This window comes from Astatotilapia calliptera, chromosome 14 (genome assembly GCF_964374335.1).
Source record: "Astatotilapia calliptera chromosome 14, fAstCal68.1, whole genome shotgun sequence".
In the NCBI taxonomy this organism is placed as follows: Eukaryota; Metazoa; Chordata; class Actinopteri; order Cichliformes; family Cichlidae; genus Astatotilapia; species Astatotilapia calliptera.
In genome coordinates, this window is record NC_137435.1 from 11,783,943 (window position 1) to 11,809,311 (window position 25,369).

Below are 25,369 nucleotides of genomic sequence, written 5' to 3' on the forward strand. Positions count from 1 at the left end.
ACAAGCACGAAAATAAAATGCGCAACCTTTATTCCAGTCATACATCAGCTTTACAAATACCAAATAAACAGTTTATTCCCATTGTGCACACAAGTCTCCTCTGCCATCCCCCTTAGGGAAAAAACGTATTTCTACATTCTCAGGTAACATCCCTGCACCTGCCAGCCGTTTGGTCATTTGATTGTTTGCATATATGCAAAATGCTTCAACTTATGAGGAAGAACATACAAAATCAGGCAAATTCTCCTTAATTATACATATAAAACCTTTATTTTCTATTATGGTATATGGCACATATTTTCTAAATACAGGTAGACATGGATAGAATATAAAACAACAGGTTCATGTGCACAAACAACAGAACTGAAAAAGAGAACCACAGACCATGCAGATGTCATTTGGTCATTTTTGCATCTGAGTGTATCCATCTTATGTCTTTGCAGTCCTTGTACATATCTTTTTGCGCCTCATTTCTGTTGTTTTGTGGCTCGTTATTGGATATGTCATATTTCTAGGATAAGACCAAAAGCCCATAGAGCCTGTACATGGTGGGCCCATTGAGTAATCTGTGTTTTATAATTACCACAAAATCAGTTAGGAACTGTGCAAACATGTTGTTTTACTACAGCTGTAAGAGGAATTTGCACATAAGGTTGGTGGAGACTCAGTAGAGGTGTAAGACCAAATTTAAGCTATGAAGTCCTGGTGATACTTTATTATGAGATTAAGTTGGCCTCAACTTCTCTCAGTGTCCCCTTTTCGCCTAAAATTAAGATCACATTGAAATGTCTTTTATAGATAAAACTAACTTAATGTTTTTTGCCCATCACTCAGCCTTGCTTTTAGGAAGAATATTTATTGGGAAAAAAAATCCATAACAAGTGGTCCATTACATCATCTCAGGGCACAAATGTTTTTACATAACACAAAATTAATCTTACGCTGCCAGCCTAAGGCAGATCTATGCTACAGGTGCGTTGCGCGGCATCTCATCCTCATTAACTGATGAAAACTGACAGGTCGGCTGCTCCATCTCATGCAGCAGTCTTCTGTTTGTTGTGTTTGGCAAACCATTCATCACTTTTATCTTCAGCCATAGCCTGAAAAAGTGTTAAAAGGATGACAAGCACAGTGAATATCTGACACATGCTGGATAAGCATTTGAGGGCTATGTGTTATAGTAACACCAACCTTATCAAGGAATTCATTCCCTTTGGGATCCAACATGGAAAGCTGCCTAAAGGCCTCATCTCCCACAAAACAAATCTCATGGCCATCCTAAAGCAAACATTTTACGTTTAATATTGTTAACTTAATGAATTTGACATCATTTCAGCATTATTTTGGGAACGTGCTTACAGGGTCAGCCAAAATAACCACTTCTACTGTAGCTTTTCCAGGAGTGTCCAAGCTAACCAATGGGGTGAGAATTTTCTGATTTTCCTTTTTCATCAAGGCTTCAATAACCGGCAGCTGAGGAGCATAATAATATCTCATTATAATGTTGTTGGAAATAGTTTATCTGCAAGTTGACATTAGCCGTTTAGAAAATAATAATTTACTTGTTCCCGCGGGCATGAAAACGCTATTCTCCCAAAAGCTGTTCCATGGTCAACCATCCCTCCAATGTCCTGAAGCTCCAGTTTGCACTACAAAGAATTTGACACATATTACTCAGGCATCAACATAAACCGCAAAACATACAATTCAAACTTCAACAATAGAACTATTTTAAACTTATCTTAGGGTTTAACATTTAATTTCTTTGACTCACTTGACTGTCTGCAAATCCCATGAGCACCGTCTTCTTTTCCTCATTTTTGTCCATCACTTTCATCCCCAAGAGTGTGGACCAGTAGTGGGTCGATCTTTGGAGGTCTGATACCCCGAGACAAACCTTCTGCACAGGGTCTGGGAACAGATTACAGAAAGTAAGTGGTTAACAGGTTAACAGATGGGTACTTCTGTAGTCCTTTTCTACTCTATTTGGGCACTTACAGCACTTTTTTACTGCAAGCTGCATTCAGCCATAAACACACATATTCATAAAATTGTCTCTTTTAACCTCTCTCACACACACACAGACACACACACCGGGGCAACTCAGGGTTCAGTATCTTGCGCTAAGGATACATGCAGAGGATCAAACCACTGTGTGAACACACTACATTTGTGTGTCATCGGCTGCATATGAAAAAATAAATATATACACTCCTGAGAACCAGCCTATTAATTTATGTCCTCCGCAATGGGCATTTGTTTTTGGTCTATATCTTTTGACTTATTTGACCGCACGATCTGATATCGTCGTGTTGGTGTTGCTCCCAGATCAACATAGTAAATGTTGTTCCAGGATCAACATTGCAAGTGACCAATCAGAATGTTGTGACGTCATACTTTTGCGACTTTGGGAAAAACCGCCGTAAAACAAAAAACTGTACTTAAGCTGCGAGAAATCGCCTCTGTCCGCCGATCAACGGGCCCTGACCCTTTAATAAACGCTAAGCACTTCATATTGAACTCTGATCAATATGAAGTTACAAAGTATTAATTTAAGTTTGTGGATACCAGACTGCATGTAAGGATTTGATCCTTGATGGAGGTTTATGAAGCAACACCCCCCCCCCCCAAAAAAACAATATGCATCCAGCCTGCTAGAAACCCAAGAAAAAGAAGAAGCAGCTAAAGAAGGAGCAGGCAGATTTGACTTGTGTGACACTCACCATTATGAGGTTGCTCTTTGTCCACCAGATAGAAAGGATAGCCTCCAGGAGCCTGAGTCAGATACAGAGCCTCTCCCACCTCAGTGAGAGGCCACCCGAGACATTTAGCATTGCTTACAGCTTGGCTCGACTGCAGAGTGATCCCCTAACATGAAAACACACGTACAAATATCCCATTATTGCCACTGTACACTGAATAACAAGACAATCTTTTCCTGCATGCAATGTGAAAACAAACTCTCACCCACCAAGAAGTCATTGCCAAGTTTATATTCTCCCACACCATAGTTGTAGGTCAGTTCAGCAACAAAATGGTCATCCTCTGGACCAAAGCCAACCATTGTCTTGCTCCATTTCCCATCATAAGGGCTGTATGGGTAGGGGGTGAAGGCAGGTTTACCACTAGTGTATCAACATCTGCATTGTCCTGTGAAAAGATATTTGCCCTCTTCCTGATTTTGTATGTTTTGCATGTTTGTTACAGTGATATTTATTAGACCATCAAACAAATTTTAATATTAGTCAAAGATAACCTGAGTGAATTAAAAAAAATATCCACTGGCAATGTTTTTAAAAAAATGAGACAGACCTAACAGAACCTGGCTGAAAGATATCTAAAAGAAACACATCATGCCATGATCTAAAGAAACACATTTGAAAAAAAGTCACTGATAGTGTTAGTCACTAACTGAACTATCAGTCTGGAAAGCATTACAAGGCCCTTTGTATGGATTTGGGACTCCAGTAAATCGTGGTGAGAGCCATTATCCACAAATGGAGAAAACTTTAAACAGTTGTGAACCTTTCCATTAGTGGCCAACCTACCAAAATTCCTCCAGGAGTGCATTAACAACTAATCTAGTCACTAAAGAACCCAGAACAACATTTAATAAAGAACTGCACGTGATATTGGCTGGGGATTTCAACCAGGTGATGGATGGGATAATTGATAAGAGTAATCCCAGGGGTACGTCTACACCCAGGGACAGAGAGGCTGTTCATTTACTGACAGAGGATCTTTGCTTAACGGACATTTGGAGGTTAGTTAATCCCAGTTCAAGGGAATACACGTTTTACTCCAACTGTCGTAAAACATATTCGAGGATAGATTTCGCCTTAATATCAAAGTCTCTGGTCGAGTCAGTCGTAGACTGTGAGATTGGTGCCATTGCTATTAGTGATCATGCCACAGTAGAGTTGCAAATTGACTTGAACACGGATAGAACGAAGAGGGGCCGCTGGAGGCTTAACACGATGTTGTTGCAGAACAAGAGTTTTAGTGAGGAGTTAACAAAGGATCTCAAAATTTTTTTCGAAATCAATATGGGTTCCACAGACAAAGTAGCCACAGTTTGGGAAGCGTCTAAAGCATATATAAGAGGAAAGATGATTGCATACGCATCAAAAGTTAAGAAAAGTGATCTAGAACGGGTAGAAACCTTGGATAAAGAAATACGGGAGTTGGAGAAGGACTTAGAGAGTCAATATTCAAATTATAAATATCAGACTATATGTAAATTAAAATACCAGTTGAATGACATTTATAACAAAAAGGCGGAATATGCCTTATTTAGGCTCAAAACAAAATTTTATGAAGGTGGCGAAAAGAGTGGAAGACTATTGGCAAGACAACTGAAGCAGCAAGATAATTTGAATAATATATCTATGATTAAGAAGGACGGCCAAGTGATAACCTCATCGAAGGAAATAAACTCAGTTTTCCAATCATTTTATCAAGATTTGTATACGTCTGCTGGTGCGCTTGATGAAGGGGAGGTGGAGACATTTTTTTCAGGTCTACAATTACCTACTCTCTCTGGGGAACAGAAAACGAGACTGGATGAGCCTATAACGGAAGAAGAGGTCAGGGCTGCGATCTTATTAATGAAGAATGGGAAATCGCCAGGCTTGGATGGCTTCCCGATTGAGTATTATAAGAAATATATCGATATTTTAGCCCCAGTCCTGCATAAAGTTTACCTTGAGGCATTGGAGATAGGTTCCTTGCCGAGTACGTTTAATGAAGCACTGATCTCCCTTATTCCTAAAAAGGATAGGGATCTGTCGGACCCAGCAAATTACCGGCCTGTAAGCCTTTTGGGCGTTGATTGCAAAATTTTGACAAAGGTTTTGGCCTCCCGCCTGGATCAAATATTACCAGATATCATTAATGGTGACCAGGTTGGCTTTATTAAGAATAGGTCCTCAGGTGATAACATTAGAAGACTTCTTCATCTCATGCACAGAAGCGAATCTAACCTAACCCCGGTTGCGGCCTTCTCGCTAGATGCTGAGAAGGCCTTTGATCGGGTGGAATGGGGCTTCCTTATGACGACCCTCGCAAGGTTTGGGTTTGGGCCTGGGTTTTGTAATTGGGTCAAAACTGTATATGCAAGTCCAAGGGCAGTGGTTTTGACAAATGGATTGGTGTCAGGGTTTTTTCATCTTACTCGCGGGACCCGACAGGGGTGCCCTTTGTCCCCGTTGCTTTTTACAATATTTCTGGAACCGCTGGCCTTGGCTATTCGAGCAAACAGGGGTGTCAGAGGTGTTCATGCAGGGGGTATGGAACACAAGTTGTTTCTATATGCTGATGACATCTTAGCAGTATTGACGGATCCCATGCAGTCTCTACCAGCGCTACTCACGTGTGTTGAGTCATTTTCAGGGTTGTCAGGTTATAAGATAAACTGGGACAAGTCAGAGGGCATGCCATTGTCAGCATCATGTCATTCTGGATGCGTTACTCCATTCAATTTTAAGTACTCACCTTCAGGTATGAAGTATTTAGGAATATTATTAAAACCCGACTTGGAGGATATTATGCTTTCAAATGTGGAACCTCTCCTCCTAAAGATAAAAACAAATCTGGATAAATGGGGTAAATTGAATCTTACACTATGGGGTAAAATTAATGTGATTAAAATGATGGTGGTCCCACAGTTCAATTATGTTTCCATGATGTTACCTGTACGGATTCCTTTGCACATATTTGGTCGAATTGAGAAGTTAATCAAAGATTTTTTGTGGAATAACAAGAAGCCGAGAGTGAATATAAAGAAAATGTGGGCCTCTAAAGACATTGGGGGAATGGCCCTCCCAAATGTGAAGTTGTATAATTTAGCTTTTGAATTGTCAAGACTGGCCAAATACTGGACAGGATCAGGCTCTGAGCTGAGCTGGATGAAGATCGAACAGGAACTAGCGAGCCCCTTCACACCTTTGGATGTTCTCTCGCAGGGCGCGGCAACTAATGGACAAGACTCTCATAATAACCCAGTGCTCAGGTATTCCAAAGCTGTCTGGGTGGAGGTGCACAAGTTGTGTGGAGCATCTCATCTAAGACAACCTTATGCCTCGCTATGGAACAATATTGCTGTAAGGATTGGGCGGAAAACTGTGTTCTGGAAGGAATGGCTTGTCAAAGGCATACGCAGGATAAGTGATCTTTACTCAGGGGGAGTGTTTATGTCATTTGCTGAAATAACCCGAAAATAAAGTTTGACAAGAGAAAATAATTTTTGGAAATATTTACAAATAAGGGATTGTGTTACCAAAGGAAAATTTGCTCAAAGCTCGAATATGGTGGTGGAGTTTTTAAGAATTGTCCAGTACAGCACATAGGGCGGCGGTTTTCTACAAACTGTTTAACAATCCAAAAAAAGAGATATGTGAAAACTTGAGGGTTATATGGCAGAGGGATCTGGGTTGTGCAATTTCTAAAGAAGACTGGCGCAGAATTTTGTCATTCTCTGATAAATATATAAGAGAGGCCAGGGGTAAATTTACTCAGTATAAATTAATACACAGGTGGTACCTCACTCCATCCAAACTTTATAGAATGGGAATTAGTCCCAGTAATGTATGCTGGAAATGTAGTTCAGATCCAGGGACATTTATACATGCTATTTGGGAATGTGGGAAAGTTTATCCCTTTTGGCAAAAAGTATTGGACAAAATAGGAAGGTGGATTGGTTTGATGATACCCCTGTCACCAAGACTGTGCTTATTAGGGGATCGGTCAGTATTACCTGGGGTTTCAAAATATGACTTTGTGGTTATAAAGGTGGGGGTGATCGCAGCGGCTCGAGTTATTCTCAGTGTATGGAAGGAACCGTCTCCACCAGAATATAATAGGTGGAAAGAAACTATGCTGAAAATGGTGTCGTATGAAAAGCTCTTGGCTAGGATTAATGATGATAGGGAGGGTTTTGACGAATCGTGGGGAGGTGTTTTTGGCTGAGATGGTTGGAACTTATTTGGTCAGGGAAATTATCTTTAGTCATGTTGTACGCTTGCTGCACTGTTTGTTTGTGTAGGCACTCAGTAAGGGAATGACTTAAAGATTTGAGTTAACTGATTTGAGTTTTTTTAATTTTTTAATTTTTTTTATTATTATTATTATTATATTTTTTATATATATATTTTTTCTGTTGTTGTTTGTTGGTTGTTTTGTTTGTTTTTGTGTTGTGAAATGTTAAAAACAAATAAAGACTTCAATTATAAAAAAAATAAATAAAGAACTGCACGTTTCCCTTGCCTCATTTAAGGTCAGTGTTCATGATTCAACAATAAGAAACAGACCAAAACACCCTAGCAAGTCTATCTCTGAATGGCTTAAAAAAGGAGGGAGAGAGTCCAGACCTTAAAGCGTTTTGTCCATGTGGGAAAACCATCCATTGTGGCTGAGTTCAAACAATTCTGAAAAGAAGAGTTGGTCAGAATTCCTCCACAGTGACGTGAAAGACCTTTTGACCGTTATCTTAAACGCTTGATTACAGTTCGTAAAGGTGGCATAACCAGTTATTAGGTTTAGGGGGCAATACATCGTTTCACTAAGCCTTGATTTGTTTGACCTTGATCTGAAACATGAAAGTGTAACAGGAAGGTGGCAAATACTTTTTCCCCCACAGGACTTTTATTTAGCATTATACTGAGCTCAAGATTCAACTGGAGTTGTGTCTTATATACCCATTACAAGTTGCCTTGCAGCCTTCCTCAAACTCTTCGTGTCTTAAAATCTGAAATAAATAACAAGTAGTGAGAACATTACAATTCAGTGATGTCCACTTCCACTTATACAATGATAACTACGGAAATTTGCTCAGGTTGTGCAACCCTGAAATTATCCGACATCAGCAAAAGCTGCTAGTCTACGGCGGCTTCAGTCCAATCCTACATTTAAATGCAGCTCAGAAAACTTACCTTCATACCTAGAACATCTCTGTAAAAGGTGGCAGTTTTAGCCCTGTCACCAACTTTGAAAACAAAATGCAACGCTCGTCTCAAAGCCATATTTGTTGACAGCCGTGCTACCTGTGGTCGTATCGATTTTTCTGTGCTCGACTGGTAATCACCAATGAACACATACCGGGTATTTGCAAGTAAAACTACAAAACGAAAAAAAAAAACGCTGGATAATGTGTTACACCACCTGTCGTTATTATTAGTGCTGCTCTAGTATTAAAGCAAAGAACGGCGACTGTACGTTAAAGTACAATGTATAAAATTCACAATCCCCCCCTAACTGCTCAGGTTAATGGTTTGACCAATGTGTCATTGTTTTCTCGCGAGATTATGATCAAGCGTCAAGTTTGAAGCATCAATAAATGTAAAAAACAAAACAAAAAAAACGGCTACTATAGGACCCGTTTAACAATTTGTAACACATTATGTTATTAAATAATTACATTAATAACGCCACCAAATGTGTTTGGTTTATTTTTAATTTGTAAACGCAATATCAGCTATTAAAAACTGGTGGCGCTAGGCGGGTTAGCTTGTATTTTTGAAACATCCTGACAGATGAGAGAAGAAGAAAGCAGGCAAAATGGCAGCGTACTCAAGAAGCATGATCTGCCTGATTTCCATGATAGAGCGACATGCTTTCCTAACAACCAGGAGCTGTGTCACTGTGGAATCAAAACGGTATGTACGCGGACTGAGGAGGAAACCTGTCAGAGTGCTGTTTCCTGAAAACGAGACGGGAAAAGTCGTAAAGGTGCCTCAGATTCAGTCAGACGAGCCAAAGATCCAGAGGGAGACCAAGGGAAGAATCATATCTGCAGGTACACAGCATCACGAAGAGAGAAACTCTGTCAGGACGAGGACTGATGAGCAGTCAGCTACGAAACATGCTTTTACTGTGACAAAGAATGAAGTGGACGGACTGCGCTATGAGAGGGCTTCGCCTGGAGATAAAAGACTGGCGTAAGTCTCACCGAGTGAGGGCAGTAGCAGAGGTGATTGAGCCAGAGGCCATGGGCCCTGGCATACAAAACAAAAGCACAATTATTAGGAATACAGCAAGAACAAAGTTGATGTGCCGAGATGTAGCAACCACAGAGAGATAAAGCTGATGAGCCATACCATGGAGATGTGGGAAAGAGTTTTTGAAGCTTAATTAACGAGAGAGGTGATGGTCAGTGAGTGAGAAAGAGAAGTACAAATGTGATGTTTGCTTTGAGAGAACTGATGGAGAAATATTGAGATGGTCAGAAGTAGTCGGACTGTAACTTTGTGGATCTAGAGAAAGGATATGATAGGGTGCCAAGAGAGGAACTGTGTAATTTTATGAGAAGGTCAAGAACTGCAGTATGTATGTCAGGACACCCGGGTGCATGTGGGCCTCCATCAACATCTTGTCTCAAGGTAGACATAGATTTTGTAGCTGTCCTCATCCTTCTGAAGCCATTCCTTCCTTCTCCTCCTCTTTCTCCACGTCTCTGCTCTAGGAGGTTAGTGAGTGTGGCTCGTTCCAGGACATTTCGGGACCACCAAGGTAAAATCCTTCTTGAAGGCAGGCGTTTGATCTGTGACGCCCTGGATGCTGGTGCTAAACCACAGACTGTGTTCTTCAGCACGGTGGATCGACTCAGAGAGCTGCCCTTAGATAAGCTGAGAAGGGCCACACTAGTGAAAGTCAAGTTTGAGGACATCAAGCTCTGGTCTGACGTTGTAGCCCCACAGGGAGTGATCGGTAAGGGTCAGATTTTCTTTTTTGGCTCATGATGAAGCACTAATATCTCAATTATTTCTGACTCTGACCTCTTCTTCTGCAGCGATATTTTCTCGCCCAGATCCGGCACGGTTAAACTTTGCAAGTAAAGGTCACTCAGTGCATTTGTCTCTGATATGTGACAACATCCGGGATCCTGGGAATCTCGGGACTATGCTGCGATGTGCTGCTGCTGCTGGCTGTCATAATGCCCTCCTCACAAAGGGTAGGTTTACAGTAACTATTAGAGATCAAATTAATAATCCTGTGAAACCTTCCTTTGAATTTTGGGAACTTTGCATTTTTTTCAAACAGGTTGTGTGGATGTTTGGGAGCCTAAAGTTCTCCGTGCAGCAATGGGCGCCCATTTCCGCCTTCCCATCTATCCCAGCCTTGACTGGGATGATGTTGAAAACCATCTCCCTAAACCCGTGACTGTCCACGTGGCCGACAGCAGTGGCAGCCCTGACAGAAGTAGAGAAGTAGAGGTTAATGTGTCTCCTGAACCCTCCAAAGCTGGAGATTACGGCTGGGTCAGCTCAAGACCCAACCGCAAAAACATGGAGTACGAGGATTACGATTCTGATTCGGACTCTGAACATGAGGGACTTTCACTCCCCAGAGTGGACACTAAGCTGTACTATGACAGTTGGGCTCAAAGCCCAACTGCTCTTGTGATAGGTGGTGAGACGAATGGTTTGAGTCTAGAAGCAGTCCAGTTGGCAGAGAAAACTGACGGCCACAGGCTCTTTATTCCCGTTGTTCCTGATGTGGACAGCTTGAATTCTGCCATGGCAGCTAGCATTCTTCTGTTTGAGGGCAGGAAGCAACTCTTAAAACTACTGCAAACATCTGGAAAGAAACATCAATGTAAAGCTGAGAGACAGTTTCCATGATGCTTCTATTAAATATCGGACTGAACAGAGTGTCCCATATAATACTCTTAACAGTAAATTTGCAAACTGTGTTTATGATTTATGTGAATTTGAATGTGTTGTTTTCTTTCACTGCAAAAAACCAAAACCAAAAATAAAGCATTATCTACAGATAAACCTTAGAGATAAATCTGGATTAGGTGACTGAAGCATCCCTCAGTTATGAAACTACTGGCTCAGGCAGATAACTTTCCTTGCTGTACTGAGCATGTTGTCTCCACTCACCTCACTTCATCAGTATACATGCCATTAATTCACATCATTAACTCCTCTCCATGCTCCTGTTTTTTCTGTTTTACCCCCAAATGAGTCCCTGAATGTGGTTCTGTTGGAGGTCTCTTCCTGTTAAAAGGAAGTTTGAATTATTATGATGAATACAGTTGAAAGGTCAAAGAATTTTTGGTGAGTTCCTTAAAACAACTACCCTCAGTTCCTCATATTCATGGAAATTTTAAAGGTGCGCTTTAATTTAAATATTTGTATTAGCAACAAAATACATCAAATTTCTGTAATACTGCAACTTTTTCCCCCCCCCACACACAAGCTTTGCTGTATGTGTTAATCAAGATTGCATCAAATACTTAAGTTCATAATAAACCTTGTGCTGGAAGGTAAGCAAAAAAAGAAAAGCAGCTATTTCTTCCCTTCTGATAGTTTTCTGTTGGAGCCTTAACCAGATGTCTGCTCTTATTAAACAAATGGAAAAAAATGTTTTTTTATTAGCAGCTATATTGTTTATGCAAAAGTGCAGACATTTACCCTGCTTACCAGTACAGCTCAAGGTCAGAAGTTTCTATTCCACCTGAGATTTTAGTGCATCAGCAGAGTCGAGGTACAGACTCTCCCATAATAAATGCAACATTGAGTTTGTCATTTGAGCCCACACAGTTTAAACTTCTGAGAAAGGAACTGGAGCGTCACTGCACTGTGTGTCTTTTCCATATTCAAGAGCTAACTTTATTGATAAAACTTAGTAGGAACAAAACTCTTGTGCTTGCCAGTGAATGTTTAATTGGTGTGAGAAGCTATGACTAAGGTAGCAGGATATAAAAGGGATTTATACATTCAACTTTTCAAAAAAAAAAAGAAAAAAAAAAGCCATTTTTGTGCCTCTAGAAAAAAAACAAAAAACTGGACTTTTTCCATTAGGGGGACCTTCACAGAAAGTCCTCATAATGACTTTGAGATGAGAACTGACTAGAGATGACTTTCACTCATGTCATGACACAAGAAGACAGGGGGGTTAAAACATCAGTCACTGGTCTGTCACAAGCAAGTAGAACATGCTCTTTACTGTATGTGCACCTGTCAAACTGTGGGATATTTATTTATTTAAATAGGGCCAAGAAGGCGTACAGCTACATCCAACTCAAGTTTAGCACATCTGCACTACAGGTGAAATACAACTGTGAAGAAAAAAAGATTATTTTATTTATTCTTTCTTAACTTCATTCAGAAAACAAAAGTAACAAATCTTGCAGACAAAACAGAAAGCAAAAGATTGGCTGTATAAGTAGGTCCACTGGGTAATTCTCCGTTTTCTCTAGAAATGCCACCATGAGAGAATAAAAAAAAAAAAATTTTCTGAGGCAAAAAAAAAAAGAAAAAAAGAAGACAACAGAATCTCCATATATATTACTGTATGGACTATAGTCAATGCAAGGCACCACAGGAGAAAGAGGGGACTCCATGAAAGAGGAACACATCTAAAATAAAAATGCTAAAATGCCAGTAAAAAGTGAGACATCTCTCTAACAGTCAGGATTGTAGCTGGGAGAGAGAGTGGGAGCCTGGAAACTGTGGGGTGTAGCAATAGGTCAGGGATGGATGATGGCGTGAGTCCCATGTAATAGGTCCAGTTTATACGTGGACAGTCTCTTTAGATGGGCTCCGGTTTGAGCTTTTCAGCCAGGAAGTCGCCGACAAACTGCTCCACCACGGCCGGCGTGATCTCCTCCACATCGCGAACGTACTTAGCACGGGCCGACATGTCCAGGATCGTGAGCAGAGGTGCCGCTTCGGGGAGGTTGGTGTAGTCTCGCAGAGAGTCGCTCATGTCATCCTGCAGGGAAAGAGAAGGAAGTACAGCGCTTAGTGTGATTTTGTGTGATAGAGCAGTACATTCCTCACATGCGGGAATGGTTAAGCTACAATCAGGGCCTCTGGTGGGCCAAAATGACACAAATCTGTCATTGCTTTGACTAAAACAAGCCTGTGATTAAAATTGTAAAAAAAAAAAGAAAAAAGTTTAACAGAAAAATCTTTGCCTTCTCCATCCTTTCACCACATGTTTCAAGTTTCAAGTCTTGTCACGTATAGCATCCTGACATTACAGGTTGGGATACCACAAGAAATTCCATCATGATGGAGAGGAAAATAAAAATATACAAATATAAAAAGTCTTTGTTCCCTGTAGTTTTGGGTTGCTGCGAGTTCTGAACATTCTGTGTAGTGAATTCAACATTTTTTCTTTTGCATGACTTCAGTTTTACACCTCATTTAATTTATTGCACAATGTGACAACTTCAGTCTCTAAATTATATATATTAAAAAAAAAAACTAGAAGAAAATATCCTCTATCGAGGCCAATGCATTTCAAAAAGACAAGTAATCTGGATTAATGCTACACCACCAAGTGTAAGGTTCAGCCTGGAAGTTTTAGCATAATTTTGGTGAGTGGGCAAATCTTACATATGATTGGCTCAACATGAGTAATCAGTCCAGAAGTTCTCTCAAGAACTGTCAGCAGTTAGAACTACCGGTACATGTATATTAGTACTTCAAACATTTTGTTTTCATTGCTAGTTCGAGCTAAACAAATCGAGTGCTTGCTGATGACACTGTGCGCAGCGCTCAAAAGATGCATTTAAAAAGTGTAAACAGGCTCACAGTTTTATTTAAAAGGGGCTGCAAGTGAAAGAAGACTGTGAATCCCAACTCTGCTGCAGCATAAACAAACAGCTAAACCTCTGGTGTAGAAATGTCACCTAAAATGCCTGAAAATGCCCCACAAAGATCAACAGGATTGCAAGTGATGCAGTTCTGTACATGGCATGGGGATTCTTGTTGGGAGATAAGAGGGAGCTTTTATACTGGCCACATTTGCTGACATGGCATTTGAAGTACAACCAAAAACCTGGAGGAGACACTCTAGACATTTCCGTACTCCACAGCAGTTCACACTTCAGAAAACGAGGACAGCGCCCTGCACTTGAACTATGCCACGCTATAAAATCCAGAACTGCTTGGCACCATTTATTAATGCACACTTCTTGAAAGAGAATATGAGAAACTCTTCTCTGCCATCTTCCTGCAGGCGGCCTGCCCAGGGAGACCACAGAGCCGCTCCTTAGTCACACATCCTGCTGCATAGAAAGACGTGAAGGACCCCGGTGGGTGTCCAGAAGCATCCTTCCTTTATCAAAAGCTCACCCACATCAGATTTGACTCCCATCGCAGATGTTAGCGGGAGATGGAGCAGTGCAGATTTGAGAGAGGGTGTGTTAAAAATACATTGCTGCTGGGTGTATAGTGGGGATTCCAGTTTGAGTTCTTTCCAGTTATTTTAAAACAGCTTCACCATTTTTTTTAGCCTGAGGCTTGATATCACCTTTCACCCCTTAACAAGTCAGGATTACAACCTCTGTACCCAGAGATTATAGATATGAATCACTACGGGGGGAAGGAAGCAGCAACTTTCAAACAAGCTTGAGAGGGCCATCAATTATTGAGGCTGAACATGAAATCACAGTTTCGTAATTCAGCTTAAAGTTCCAGCCACGAGCGCTTCGGCAACCGGCATTCCTGCCTGGACAGAGATCCATTATTCTCGGTGAATGAATTTCATGTGTTGGGTTTAGCGAGGTCACATAGTTCTCTTAAATGCTTACAGCTAATATACTAATATCATTTGCAACATTTTCCTCATCCTCATGACACGATGGCCCAGCTTCTCCTGAGCTTAGCTTGCTGGCTTGGAGGGAGAGCCTCAAAGATTAAAGATCACTTCCATATGGCAAAGATTTAGTTTCAAATGCAGAACATACAAGGAAAGGCCAGAGGGTGGCACTGCAACAAAGAGCTGGACTTTAAATATAGGCCTCTGATGCTGTTAGTTACTGATTTATGTGACAGAGTGAGTTAAGTGGAACAAAGTCAACGATATCGCAACTTTGGAATGATTTCCTGCTTCATGTGATACTCCTCGAAGTTCAATTTGTTGTCTCTTCTTTGTTATCAGAGGATCCGCAGCTACTCTTGTTAAATGGATCAAACCCACAATGAGCCCTCAGACTTTTCATTAAATAGCTGCACCGCTACCTAAAAAGGATAAGTATGCCAAGATGAAGTCTGTGACCTCTACTTTGCAAAACTGCTAACAGATGGAACAGATGAATTGAAGTGTGGTGTTTTGTTATAGGCAGCTAACTTCCTCTGAATAGACCATTTTATTATGCTGCAAATCACCGTACATCGACTACTTAATGCTCACAGATGTAAGCTGTCACCAAGGACAATGTTGTTACGAGAGAAATACTGCTTAATTCTCCGACTACAAATAAAAGCTCTTGCTTGCAGGCTCACTTGCAGCCATACGAAGCGTAGATTAGAGATCATCTGTAAAGAAACCACAACGAGAGAAACTCCAAAATCCATCAGTGTGACCTTTTCAGCATTTTTGATATGAGAAGATGTAATCTCTGCAACAGTCTTCACCTCCGTGCATATATCCATCCATCCATCCATTCGCTTCCGCTTATCCTTTTCAGGGTCGCGGGGGGCGCTGGAGCCTATCCCAGCTGTCATAGGGCGAGAGGCAGGGTACACCCTGGACAGGTCGCCAGTCTGTCGCAGGGCTAACACATAGGGACACACAACCATTCGCACTCACATTCACACCTAGTGGCAATTAGGATTATCCAATTAACCTATCCCCACAAGTTGCATGTCTTTGGACAGTGGGAGGAAGCCGGAGTACCCGGAGAGAACCCACGCAAACACGCTTCTCACGAGGTGCAGTCATTTCAGAGGGGCCCTCTGCAGCTCAGCCGAGAACAAAAGAAAGAAAAAAGAAAAAGACAAAGGGCCTCTGCTGTAACCCAAACTCACAGCTGTGATAAGGCTCAGCTTGTGTTTACCGTGTGGGACCTGCTGGGCCGTGCCAGGCTTGTTCTGATTACTGATGCATTGTGGCATTTCACAGACAGACATCGACCATCTGATAAGGATTCAGCTGATAATGATGAACCCAGCCACTCGCTCCTGAGCTGGGGTTGTGTCCATCTCACAGGTCACCTTTGATGTCCTGAGAAAAAGTCGTCATTGTCATAGATATATCTACCTTATACTGCTGAAATTTAAAACATTTTTACGTGGTGCACAGATAAATAAATAAAAAAATCCAACAGATTAATTTTTCTACACAGTTACAGTTATAGAAATGTGCAAAAAATTTCAAAATTCCAGTATATTGATTCGCCCATTTCCCATTTTCCCTGCAAAATGTAAAGAAATGAGGGGTGTCTCAAGACTTATACACAGTACTATGAGATGGGAAAAAAAGTTATAACTTAAACTCTCAGTCAATGCAATAATTGTGTTCCATTAGCCCAAGTAGATTCGTCCACATAGAAACGTCTGAAAACACTTACGTCCCAGTACTGCGCATGCGTGAAAAACAAGAAGCTTGGACCTGCCTCATTTCTGTCTGTCGTTTATTTACTTTCTTGATCTTTGAAACATCGCGACAAAATGTTGAGTAAAAGCACCGAGTTTTTTTTTTTTAAATGGACTAACACAAAAGTACAAAATTGCAAAAGCGAGTGCTAGTTAAAGAATTTGAAGAAAAGCTATCTGGAGCATGTACTGACTGATATTAATCTTTAATAGGGCTGTTAAAATTGAGAGCAAACAAAACAACTGCTGTATAATGCCCTCCGCTATCTTGGTTTAATTGGTCACATGACTGCATCATATGATTAACATACGTCATGTTTTAGTTAGTTTTTAGTCTCCGTTTTCGCTGTGGACGGGAGGCCAAAACTGAGAGAAAACGATTAGTTTTCAAACAAAAATGCATTAGTGTGGACGTAGCCTGTTAGCAGTAGGGGTGCAACAATACACAAAATTCACAGTTCAGTTCGATACTTTGGGGTCACGGTTTGATATTTTTTCGATACAAAAAAAATGTTCATGCCTTTTTAATTTGTCATTTATTAAAATTATAAATATATATTTTAACTCAAAAGTACAGTTTTTAAATGTAATGTTGCTGAAACAACAAAATAATAAAAAAATACATCTATCTGATCGAGAAATCACTCATCTTTGGAAAAGAGAGTTTATTACAGAGAAATGGCTCTTTCCAAAATAAAAGCTATACTATACGCTTCTTCTGGGCTATATTCTCAGCAGCATATTAAACATATCAGGTCCCCATAAGGAGAATCATGTGCTAACGGCTGTCTAAATGACTCTGGTAAAGTTTGTAGCATGTGTGCTTGTCGTTTTTGTCTGCTTCCACTTGACTTTGCACTACGATGATGTCGGGTAAATGTGCAGTCATATTCGTTGTGTTCCCACTAGTGCTGTCAGCGTTAATCTCGTTAAAATGACATTAACGCCATAATGCCGCAAATCTCTGTTAACGAGTTACCAGGATCGCCCCATGCGTGGGGCTGGACGGAGTCAACACGTTAATGAGCTAACTGCGCTAACGCACTACTTCCCACCAATGTAATTGAGCATTGCATGGCACATCGACATACTGTTTTACTTTTGTCCATGACGCGCTTACCTTCAGGGTCATATGTCACATGAAAACCAAAATAGTTCCAAAGGCCAGATCTGAATGAAGGTGGGGGATTGCCATGTTGTAAGGAGCTTAGCTTCTGTCTTGCTAGCTTGCGCTGCGCTCAGTGGATCTGCGCTTGACAGTGCAGCCTAGGCGGAGTAGTCGAACGCAGATACACTGAGCTCTCAACACAGACAGCATCGTCAGAAGAAAAGTTGATAAAATAAATTAAAAATTTTGTGTTGTTCAATACATATATGTACCAAACCGAAAGCACTGTATCGAACGGTTCAATATCGATATGAGTATTGTTGCACCCCTGGTTAGCAGCTAACAAGCTAGATAAACACACAATCGCTAAATATCACAGGCCTTTATCTTCCTTTTTGATGTTTAGCTGTGTGCTTTGTCAATATTTGCATGAGGTCATTTTCTGCAATGCCCGCATAGATAAAATACTGTTCCTGTGAATGCTTACACACATGGTCACATGTAAAGTTACCGGTCATCCATTTAGAAACATGGAGGCATAAGATCGAGCTTTGGACATCTCTACTACAGCACAGACTTTCTCACAACCCAGAGCCCTTGTCTACATCGCTGAATGAGACCTGCTTGGGTCACTAGCTGGTAAGATAATTAAGCATAACCCTTCTGACTGGCCGGTTAGGTTATTATATCCCCACTTGTTGCTTTTGCTTGACACCTCACTGCAGAAACAGAAAAAGCAATAACAAACAAAACCCCATATACATTTGTTACTAGCTAAGGCCATATAACAGTAGAGTGCCTTGGATGGCCACTTGAGGCTGACCCCAGAAATGAACCCACTGTGCAGGTCATTTTTTTAAAAACACAAGTAATCTCTTTAAGATTTTATTAAGGCAAAAACCGAGGCATTAACCTCGAGGGACCACCACTGTTATACTATTGATCTGTATAAACATGTTGGACCACAGTATGACCTTGTCTTTCCACTAACATGATCAAAATGTGCATATGTGAAGCATTCACATTTTACATTAAAACATAATGAATGCGAAAGAAACTGTCAGTGTGCTATGATTTGAATAAATGCAGTACCAGAGTGGTTATGAAACCCACTATAATCTCAAAGTCAAAGCAATCATCCTGTTTAGGGACACGCGCACACACACAAATCAAGCAGGCAAAAACAAAGCTTTGAAGAGCAGAATCACAGTCACTTCTGGCTGCCACAAAAGTCTATTAAATTCTTATGTGACTGGATAATACCGCTCAAGTTCATTTTGCATGCAAGAGCCAGAACACAGCAAAAGTTAAAGAACAAAAGATCTTTCATTCTGCGATTATAAATCAGTATACTGTACTACCCTGTGGCGTATGTTTTTTTACAGTTGGGTAAGAAGATCCTGTATCATTCAGCTCAGACTGGCCTCCCCCCTGAGGGGCTGCCAACATACTGCTGTCTCATGGACACAGAAAACCCAGCAGCTGGTCTGGCAGAGAAGTGTGTGCCTACCAGGGCACAAGCTTAGCTGAAGGAGCCCAGAGCATGGAAGCTTCACAGAATGCCTGACATGGGAAGCGATATCTGACGCAACCCAGTCTGGAGGGGGAAACCTGGTGATTTCATAGCCGGCTGAGCTACAGCCAGGAAATTAGACCTGCACTACATGGATGTAAAAGTATACGGCTTAGCATGTGTTGCTCCTGAATAACCGCAAGCTCCAGTGCAACAGCGTTTCTTTGTGTTTGTGCCAACATTTCTTTGACCTGACACATTTAACACGAAACGCTATCAGTCCAACTCGTGCTTTCCTTAAAACTTAAGCTTTTCTAGGTCTGCGTACATGTGCCACTGATATTCCAAAGCAGACAGAGTTGAGCTGCCATTTAGCACATGTGCGAGACATGCAGCTGAAACCAGAGCCTGCTTTTGGGCAAGTGACACACCAGAAACCAGTGCCGTCACCCCCAGATTGAACTGGGAGGAAGGCTGGCTGGAGGACAGAGTGCGGGGGAACTGAGGAGAGGTATCTAATCCGGTAATTATGTCTGCTGCTGCACCAGTTCTGGAGAGGTCAAGGCAGAACAACACAAGATAACAAGTATTATGAAAACTCCACGGCTCATCCCACACGGGGAAGATGTGGGAGGAGATACTGCGCAGATAGAAAGGATGATTTGTCAGTATTGTGAGGGAGAGCGCTGCCACGCTCTGCGTCTACCCATCATGATAGAGGCGCACAGTTGAATTGTAGGTCATGGATGGGACTGAATGCCTCTCTTGCACATTCAAGAACAGGGCCTCAAATGCTTTAGTAGCCACTGAAGTTGTGGAAATATCATCTACTGCACATATGCACATGTTCTAAAGTTTAATTTTTTTTTAATTGCAAAGTCAAGGTTGGTGTGGCTGCCCTGACTTTCTGAGTGGAAAGTTTGACTGAAGGGGGTGCTAGAGTGGAAAATTCCAACTGGTAACTCTGGATTTCTCAGTTCCCACTTCAAATGGAAAGCAGCATCAGAGATTACAGAGCACCCTGAAGCCTGAGCTTTTGGCTCATGGGGATTACTTGTAAATAAGCTGACTTCATTACTTGAAACTAATACATCCCCTTAAATACTCAAATCCAAAGCAGCTAAAATTAATTGTTGAATATAAACATATATTGACATTGTCAATATGCAACTTTGTGTTTCCAAAGTATCTCTTTAACTCTACATTTATCCTTTTATGAGTCATTTTACTGTTGTTTCAGTCATTGTTTGGTCTTCTGACCCTGAACTGTTCTGTTCACTCTCGCCACTCACGCAGGGTAACTCTTAGTGGCAGCAGGCAGCGTTTTTCCAGAAAACTGACTCTTTAGTAACTCACAGCAGTCACACGCAGTTAGCAAGCAGGTAGTGAACACCGAGCAGCAGCAGCAGAGCCAGATGTTTCCCCACAGTAGTGGGTAGAAACTGCAGAAGGGCCAAAGTGAGAAAGTAACTGCTGGATGTGGTCAAAGACAACGTGACAAAAATAGGTGAAATCCTCCTCTGGATAGAATACTGTTATTTGCCGAGAGTCTGTTTTTGTCTAACGTGTCTCCACCTCCTTAAAAACAAATCAGAAATGTTTGGAAATGTTTGTTTATGCATGTCGCTGTGTTATTGCACTGGCATTTTCACTATCATGTCTGTATCTGCCTCAAAACCCCCAAACCAAAACAAAAAGAAACCAAAAACACAGGATCGCCTGAGCTGTACATTCAAAGACTAAATCATCCCGAAGCACAGCTCAGGTAGAGCAGGATGTTCAAACCTCCCCCCCCCAAAAAAAACAAACAAACCCCAGCTTATGCCAGTTTTGTGTGAAATGGTATTTCACTCTGTCGGCTTATCTCACCTCTCCAGCCACAAAGAACAGCAGCGGCGTCTCCTCCTCCTTCGCTTTGTACTTGGCCATGAGCTTTTCCGCTATTGGTTGAATCAGCTCCTTGGCTGGCTCCAATTCACCTTCCTCCTCAGCGTCTGCATTAACCAGGAAAGAGAAACAGAGCTCTGTTAAAAGCATGAAGAAGCCACATGGGAGAGGAAAAGACGAACAGATGAGTGAAAGTAGTGGCTGCAAGGATAGGCAACTGGAGGACAGATGAGTGCAGAGATGAAAGAAACTACATGTACAGATGGTCCTCAGTCTTGTTGTGCGATTTGGTTTGGCCTCAGGAGACACCAGGGTGGTCTCATATTTTGAGGGTCATCACTTTGCACTCTCAAATTCTTTTCCATGTCTGTTTCCTCTCTACACCTTAATGTCTAAATCATTCAGTGCCATTCACTGGAAAAATTCTTTTCTTTTTTGCATTAGCATTCCCGTATTAGCATATAAATAGATGGAAACAGTAAATACTACATGAAGCATTTCCCACAGCATTTCCCTCTGGGACCTTTCGCCATTGGAAGAATTTTCCGCAGTGTCTGACATTCAATATGCTCTAAATAAATGCCACTTCATTCAGACAGAGCCCCATGTGGAACTTCGCCGAATTATAAAGCCTCAGCCTCTCACCCACAAACAGGACGAGGCAGGGCCCTTCGTGGAGCTGCACGGCGTTTGACTCGCTGAGCTCGAGCACGGGCCGAGGGTGCCAGGGAAAGAGCCGGCACTCTGGGTCGTTCAACACCTCCACCCGGCCCTGTCGCGTGATCATGTGACCCTCCGTGTCCAACAGAATCAATGTGGGAATACCTGGAATGGAGAAAGATGATGATGATGAAAGGAAGAGAAACATAGGAGGGGAGGAAATGGGCAAAAGCCTGGGAGGTGCTATGGGTCGTTTCCTTTAATTATCGCATCATGACGCACTCTTTTCCCTTTCACAGTGAGATTTTTTTTTAAACCTCTTTTTGGGGATTCTCACTTCCCTCTAGCTCTGTCCGTTACCCCTCTGACAGTGCTTTTACAAGCCACCCGCACCGTGAATACAATCCTTTATCAGAAACAGACACAAATCAGGCAAGCAAGCAGCAATCAGTAAATTCCTGTCTGCACATGTGGACTGAAGTTAACTGAGGTGGGGGAAATCAGAGACTGCAGGGGTTTGAGTGAGTGAGTGTGTGTGTGTGTGTGTGTGTGTGTGTGTGTGTGTGTGTGTGTGTGTGTGTGGGGGGGGGGGGGGGCAGTGTTAACTCGTCCAGTACACATTCCTCAAATTCTTTGCAGGACAGGCCGACGGCCAGTTTTCGCTAACTTCATCCAGAGTCATCCACTAACACACTCGGGAGGAAGGCACGGCACTTCCGCACTGAGACGGTAAACTGGATAACCAGCCCACATTCCCCAGGCTGCAGGGCGATCTGTGTTGCTGTTTTGCCCGCCCAACACAAAGAGCTGTCAAGCCTTCGTGCCAGTGTTTCAGTATGTAACATAACCAAGTTTGGCAGAGAGAAAAAAAAAATAGATATATCCCCTTTCTGCTCTTATCTTAAAAGGCACACTGTACTCAATCACATATACATATTTTTTCCTGATCTGTACTGTTATTTATTAGATTTTGAAGAAATTGGCCTTCTCTTGAATGTGATGTAACTAAAAGGATCTTGACTTGTAGCGCTCAAAGTGCCAAAACTGAATAAATTAATAAGGAAGAACTATTGTCTTCCTGCTGTTTACATCTGCCAATAAAAACAACAGCGTAACTAACCAACACTATCACTAGCATCAGCCTCTTATCACAGGGAGATGATGGATGCTTTTCTGCCTTTTGTGCAGTGATGCGGTTGGCTGCAACTCTCAACAAAGCAATGGATAAATAGCATAACAGGCCAGGAAAAACATGCCTATTCAGCGATAACGGTGATGGAGCTGGTGAAATACCTTGTATTCCGTATAGTCTGTTGAGCCGCGATCGCCGAGCCTCATCTGAATAAGGCACTGCCAACCATGGCATCTCGCTGAAGTACTGCTTAAAGGACTCCTCTGACCTGAGCGGGGTGGAGGGGAGAACCGAACAGGAAGACAACAGATGCTGATTTCTTGGTTTTAATAACAACAAGTAAGCAGGGACCCAGTTGGGTTCTTAACAGGCAAAAGGCAGGTGCAGTGTCGCTCACCTGTCGGCGCTGACGAACACTATCTCAAACTTCTGGCCCGACTCTTTGACGGTCCGATACGATTCCACCAACACACGAGTCAAACTGCGGCACGGTGGGCACTGAGAGAGAGCGAACGAGTGAACATCTAATATACACAGTCACAAGTGATAAGGTGCTCATTTCCCAGGGTTTTTCCCCAAAACTATTTTCCTCTCTGCCGCCAAACACCTTTCCACAAACTAGTAATTCTGTCTTGTTTTGTATCCAGGCTGTTTAAAACGTTAATCCCGAGGAATACTCGAGCTTAAGAAAGTATTTGCTCTACTATGTGTTTAGAGCGCCAACGCTATCCAGGCAAGGGGGAGCGGTGGTATGGCTGGCATTACGATGACATCAGAGCACCATGACAGTGAGAAGCAAAACAGACTAGTCTCAACTTCCAGCCTCTTTCCCATGCTCTGTTTGCTTCATATCTGTATTTTCTTTGTTTTCTCTGCTGTGAATACATAATAAAATAGAAACGTAATATTTAAATCAGCTTGAACAGTTACAAAATGCATGCCACATGTTTGCATGGAGTGAAACTGAGGTTAAAATGATTTCAGGGACAATAGATTTTCTTCTCTTCTCTCAAACTGTACTTATTTAAACTTTGATTAGCCGATGAACGATAAGTAATTCAATTAATGAATGCAGACTGCTTCAGCTAAGAAGCACAAGGACAGAAAGTACCAAAATACACATACATATACACTCATCACCAAGTACACCTGTTCAACTTCTCAGTAACACAAATATCAAATCATACAATCACATGGCAGCAGCTTTGTGCATTTAGGAATGTAAACATGCTTAAGACAACCTCTTGAAATTCAAGCTGAGCATCAGAATGAGGAAGAGAGGTGACTTTGAATATGGCACGGTTGTCAGTGCCAGATAGGCTGGCCTGAATATTTTAGAAACTGCTGATCTGCTGGGACTTTCCCACAAACGCCTTGTTGATGTCAAAGGTCAGAGGAGAATAGCCAGATTGCTTTCAACTGATAGGAAGGCAACAGTACACTCAAATAACCGCTGGTTCTAAAAACGGTATGCAGAAGAACATCTCTGAAAGCACAACACATAAAAACTTTGAAGCTGGCTGAACAAAATTAGACAGCAGAATATCGGAAAAAATGTTGTCTGGTCTGACGAGTTTCCAATTCTGCTGCAATATTCAGATGTTATGGTCAGAATTTGGCATTAAAAACAAAACAAATCAGGAAAGCATGGATCCATCCTGCCTTGCATCAATGATTCAGGCTGCTGGTGGTGTCATGGTGTGGGGATATTTTCTTGCCACACTACGCATCATTTAACATCCACAGCCTACCTGAGTATTATTGCTGACCATAATCATCCCTTTATGATCACAGTATACCCATTTTACAATGGCTGGAGACTAATGTCTCAACATTAGTCTCTAACATCTCAAACTTGTTTCTTGAACATGAAAATAAGCTCACTGTACAGTACTCTAAAAGCCTCCACAGTCAACAAATCTTAATGCAGTTATGTGCAGTACTATCATGGCTGTCCAGGCAACAAATCTGCAGCAACTGTGTGATGCTCTTGTATCAAAACGGACAAAGGCGACCATTTTCCACAAAAAGGCTGAATGCACTGGCCCAACTTCGACTCTAGCCTGGAGCCTTTGCTCTGTGTCTGCACCACTCTCCTGCTTTCTCCACTGTCCTGTCTAATAATGGCAAAAATGCCCCAAAATAATTTCTCAAAAATGCCAGATTTATTGCTTGTGTCACAGTGACTAAATCTTTAACATACACACAGTAAGCACATTCCCTGTAAATATGGATTAATGCCATAGCTGCTTCAGTTTCCTTCCCTGTAAATATGTTGAGGTATTTTTGCTAGACTTAATTACATATCATATGTCTAAGGCTCATCTCATCTTCCTGTTTACTAAGTAGAGAAGCTTAAAGCTTCCTACAGTGGCACTTCATCATATCAACACAAAGGGACGTTGGGACAAAAGCACAAAGTATCTTGTGTAGTAAGTGCGATCTTCCCTTATACCTTACAGATATAAACACTGTATAAGTGTGTTCATCGCTCATTACACAAGCTTGTTTTAGTACTATCGTGATAACACTAAAGTTTTCTCCCACTACAAGAGAAGGTCACGCTGCATGTGTCTCTGCCATGGGGCATTTAGGTCCCTCTGACAGGAAGGAGGGAAATAAAGTAAAGAAAATATACTATCAGGATGCCAAGGCAAAGTGCTGGCATTTCGTTTTTGTGAGACTGCTTTAGTAGCAGATAGATTTACACGAGTAACCTGGGGACCCTGGTGTAAAAC

At 41.7% G+C, this 25,369-nt stretch overlaps 3 protein-coding genes across 4 annotated transcripts in view; 1 reads left to right on the forward strand and 2 right to left on the reverse strand.

The window, feature by feature from the left end:
• Positions 1-247: 247 nt before the first annotated feature.
• glod4 (glyoxalase domain containing 4) lies at positions 248-8,062 on the reverse strand. Its single transcript, XM_026192672.2, has 9 exons — positions 7,929-8,062; positions 7,695-7,744; positions 2,972-3,092; positions 2,724-2,868; positions 1,775-1,911; positions 1,563-1,649; positions 1,360-1,473; positions 1,192-1,278; positions 248-1,100 (listed from the first exon to the last, which is right to left on the reverse strand). The coding sequence occupies exons 1-9, from the start codon at positions 8,016-8,018 to the stop codon at positions 1,035-1,037; spliced, it is 897 nt and encodes a 298-aa protein (XP_026048457.2). The 5' UTR covers positions 8,019-8,062; the 3' UTR covers positions 248-1,034.
• Positions 8,063-8,259: 197 nt separating this feature from the next.
• On the forward strand, positions 8,260-10,777 carry mrm3a (mitochondrial rRNA methyltransferase 3a). The gene is made up of 4 exons (XM_026192666.2): positions 8,260-8,933; positions 9,458-9,702; positions 9,785-9,946; positions 10,036-10,777. Exons 1-4 carry the CDS (start codon positions 8,554-8,556, stop codon positions 10,614-10,616), a joined length of 1,368 nt encoding a protein of 455 aa, XP_026048451.2. The 5' UTR covers positions 8,260-8,553; the 3' UTR covers positions 10,617-10,777.
• An 866-nt stretch (positions 10,778-11,643) lies between these two features.
• Positions 11,644-25,369, reverse strand: part of nxn (nucleoredoxin) — a 71,226-nt gene continuing 57,500 nt past the window's right edge. For both annotated transcript variants that reach the window (XM_026192667.2, XM_026192668.2), the window contains exons 4-8: positions 23,029-23,129; positions 22,793-22,899; positions 21,485-21,664; positions 20,822-20,946; positions 11,644-12,717 (exon numbers count right to left, since the gene is read on the reverse strand). In XM_026192667.2, the coding sequence (XP_026048452.1) occupies positions 12,535-12,717; positions 20,822-20,946; positions 21,485-21,664; positions 22,793-22,899; positions 23,029-23,129 (696 nt within the window). In that variant the 3' untranslated portion in view covers positions 11,644-12,534. The remainder of the gene's footprint in view (positions 12,718-20,821; positions 20,947-21,484; positions 21,665-22,792; positions 22,900-23,028; positions 23,130-25,369) is intronic.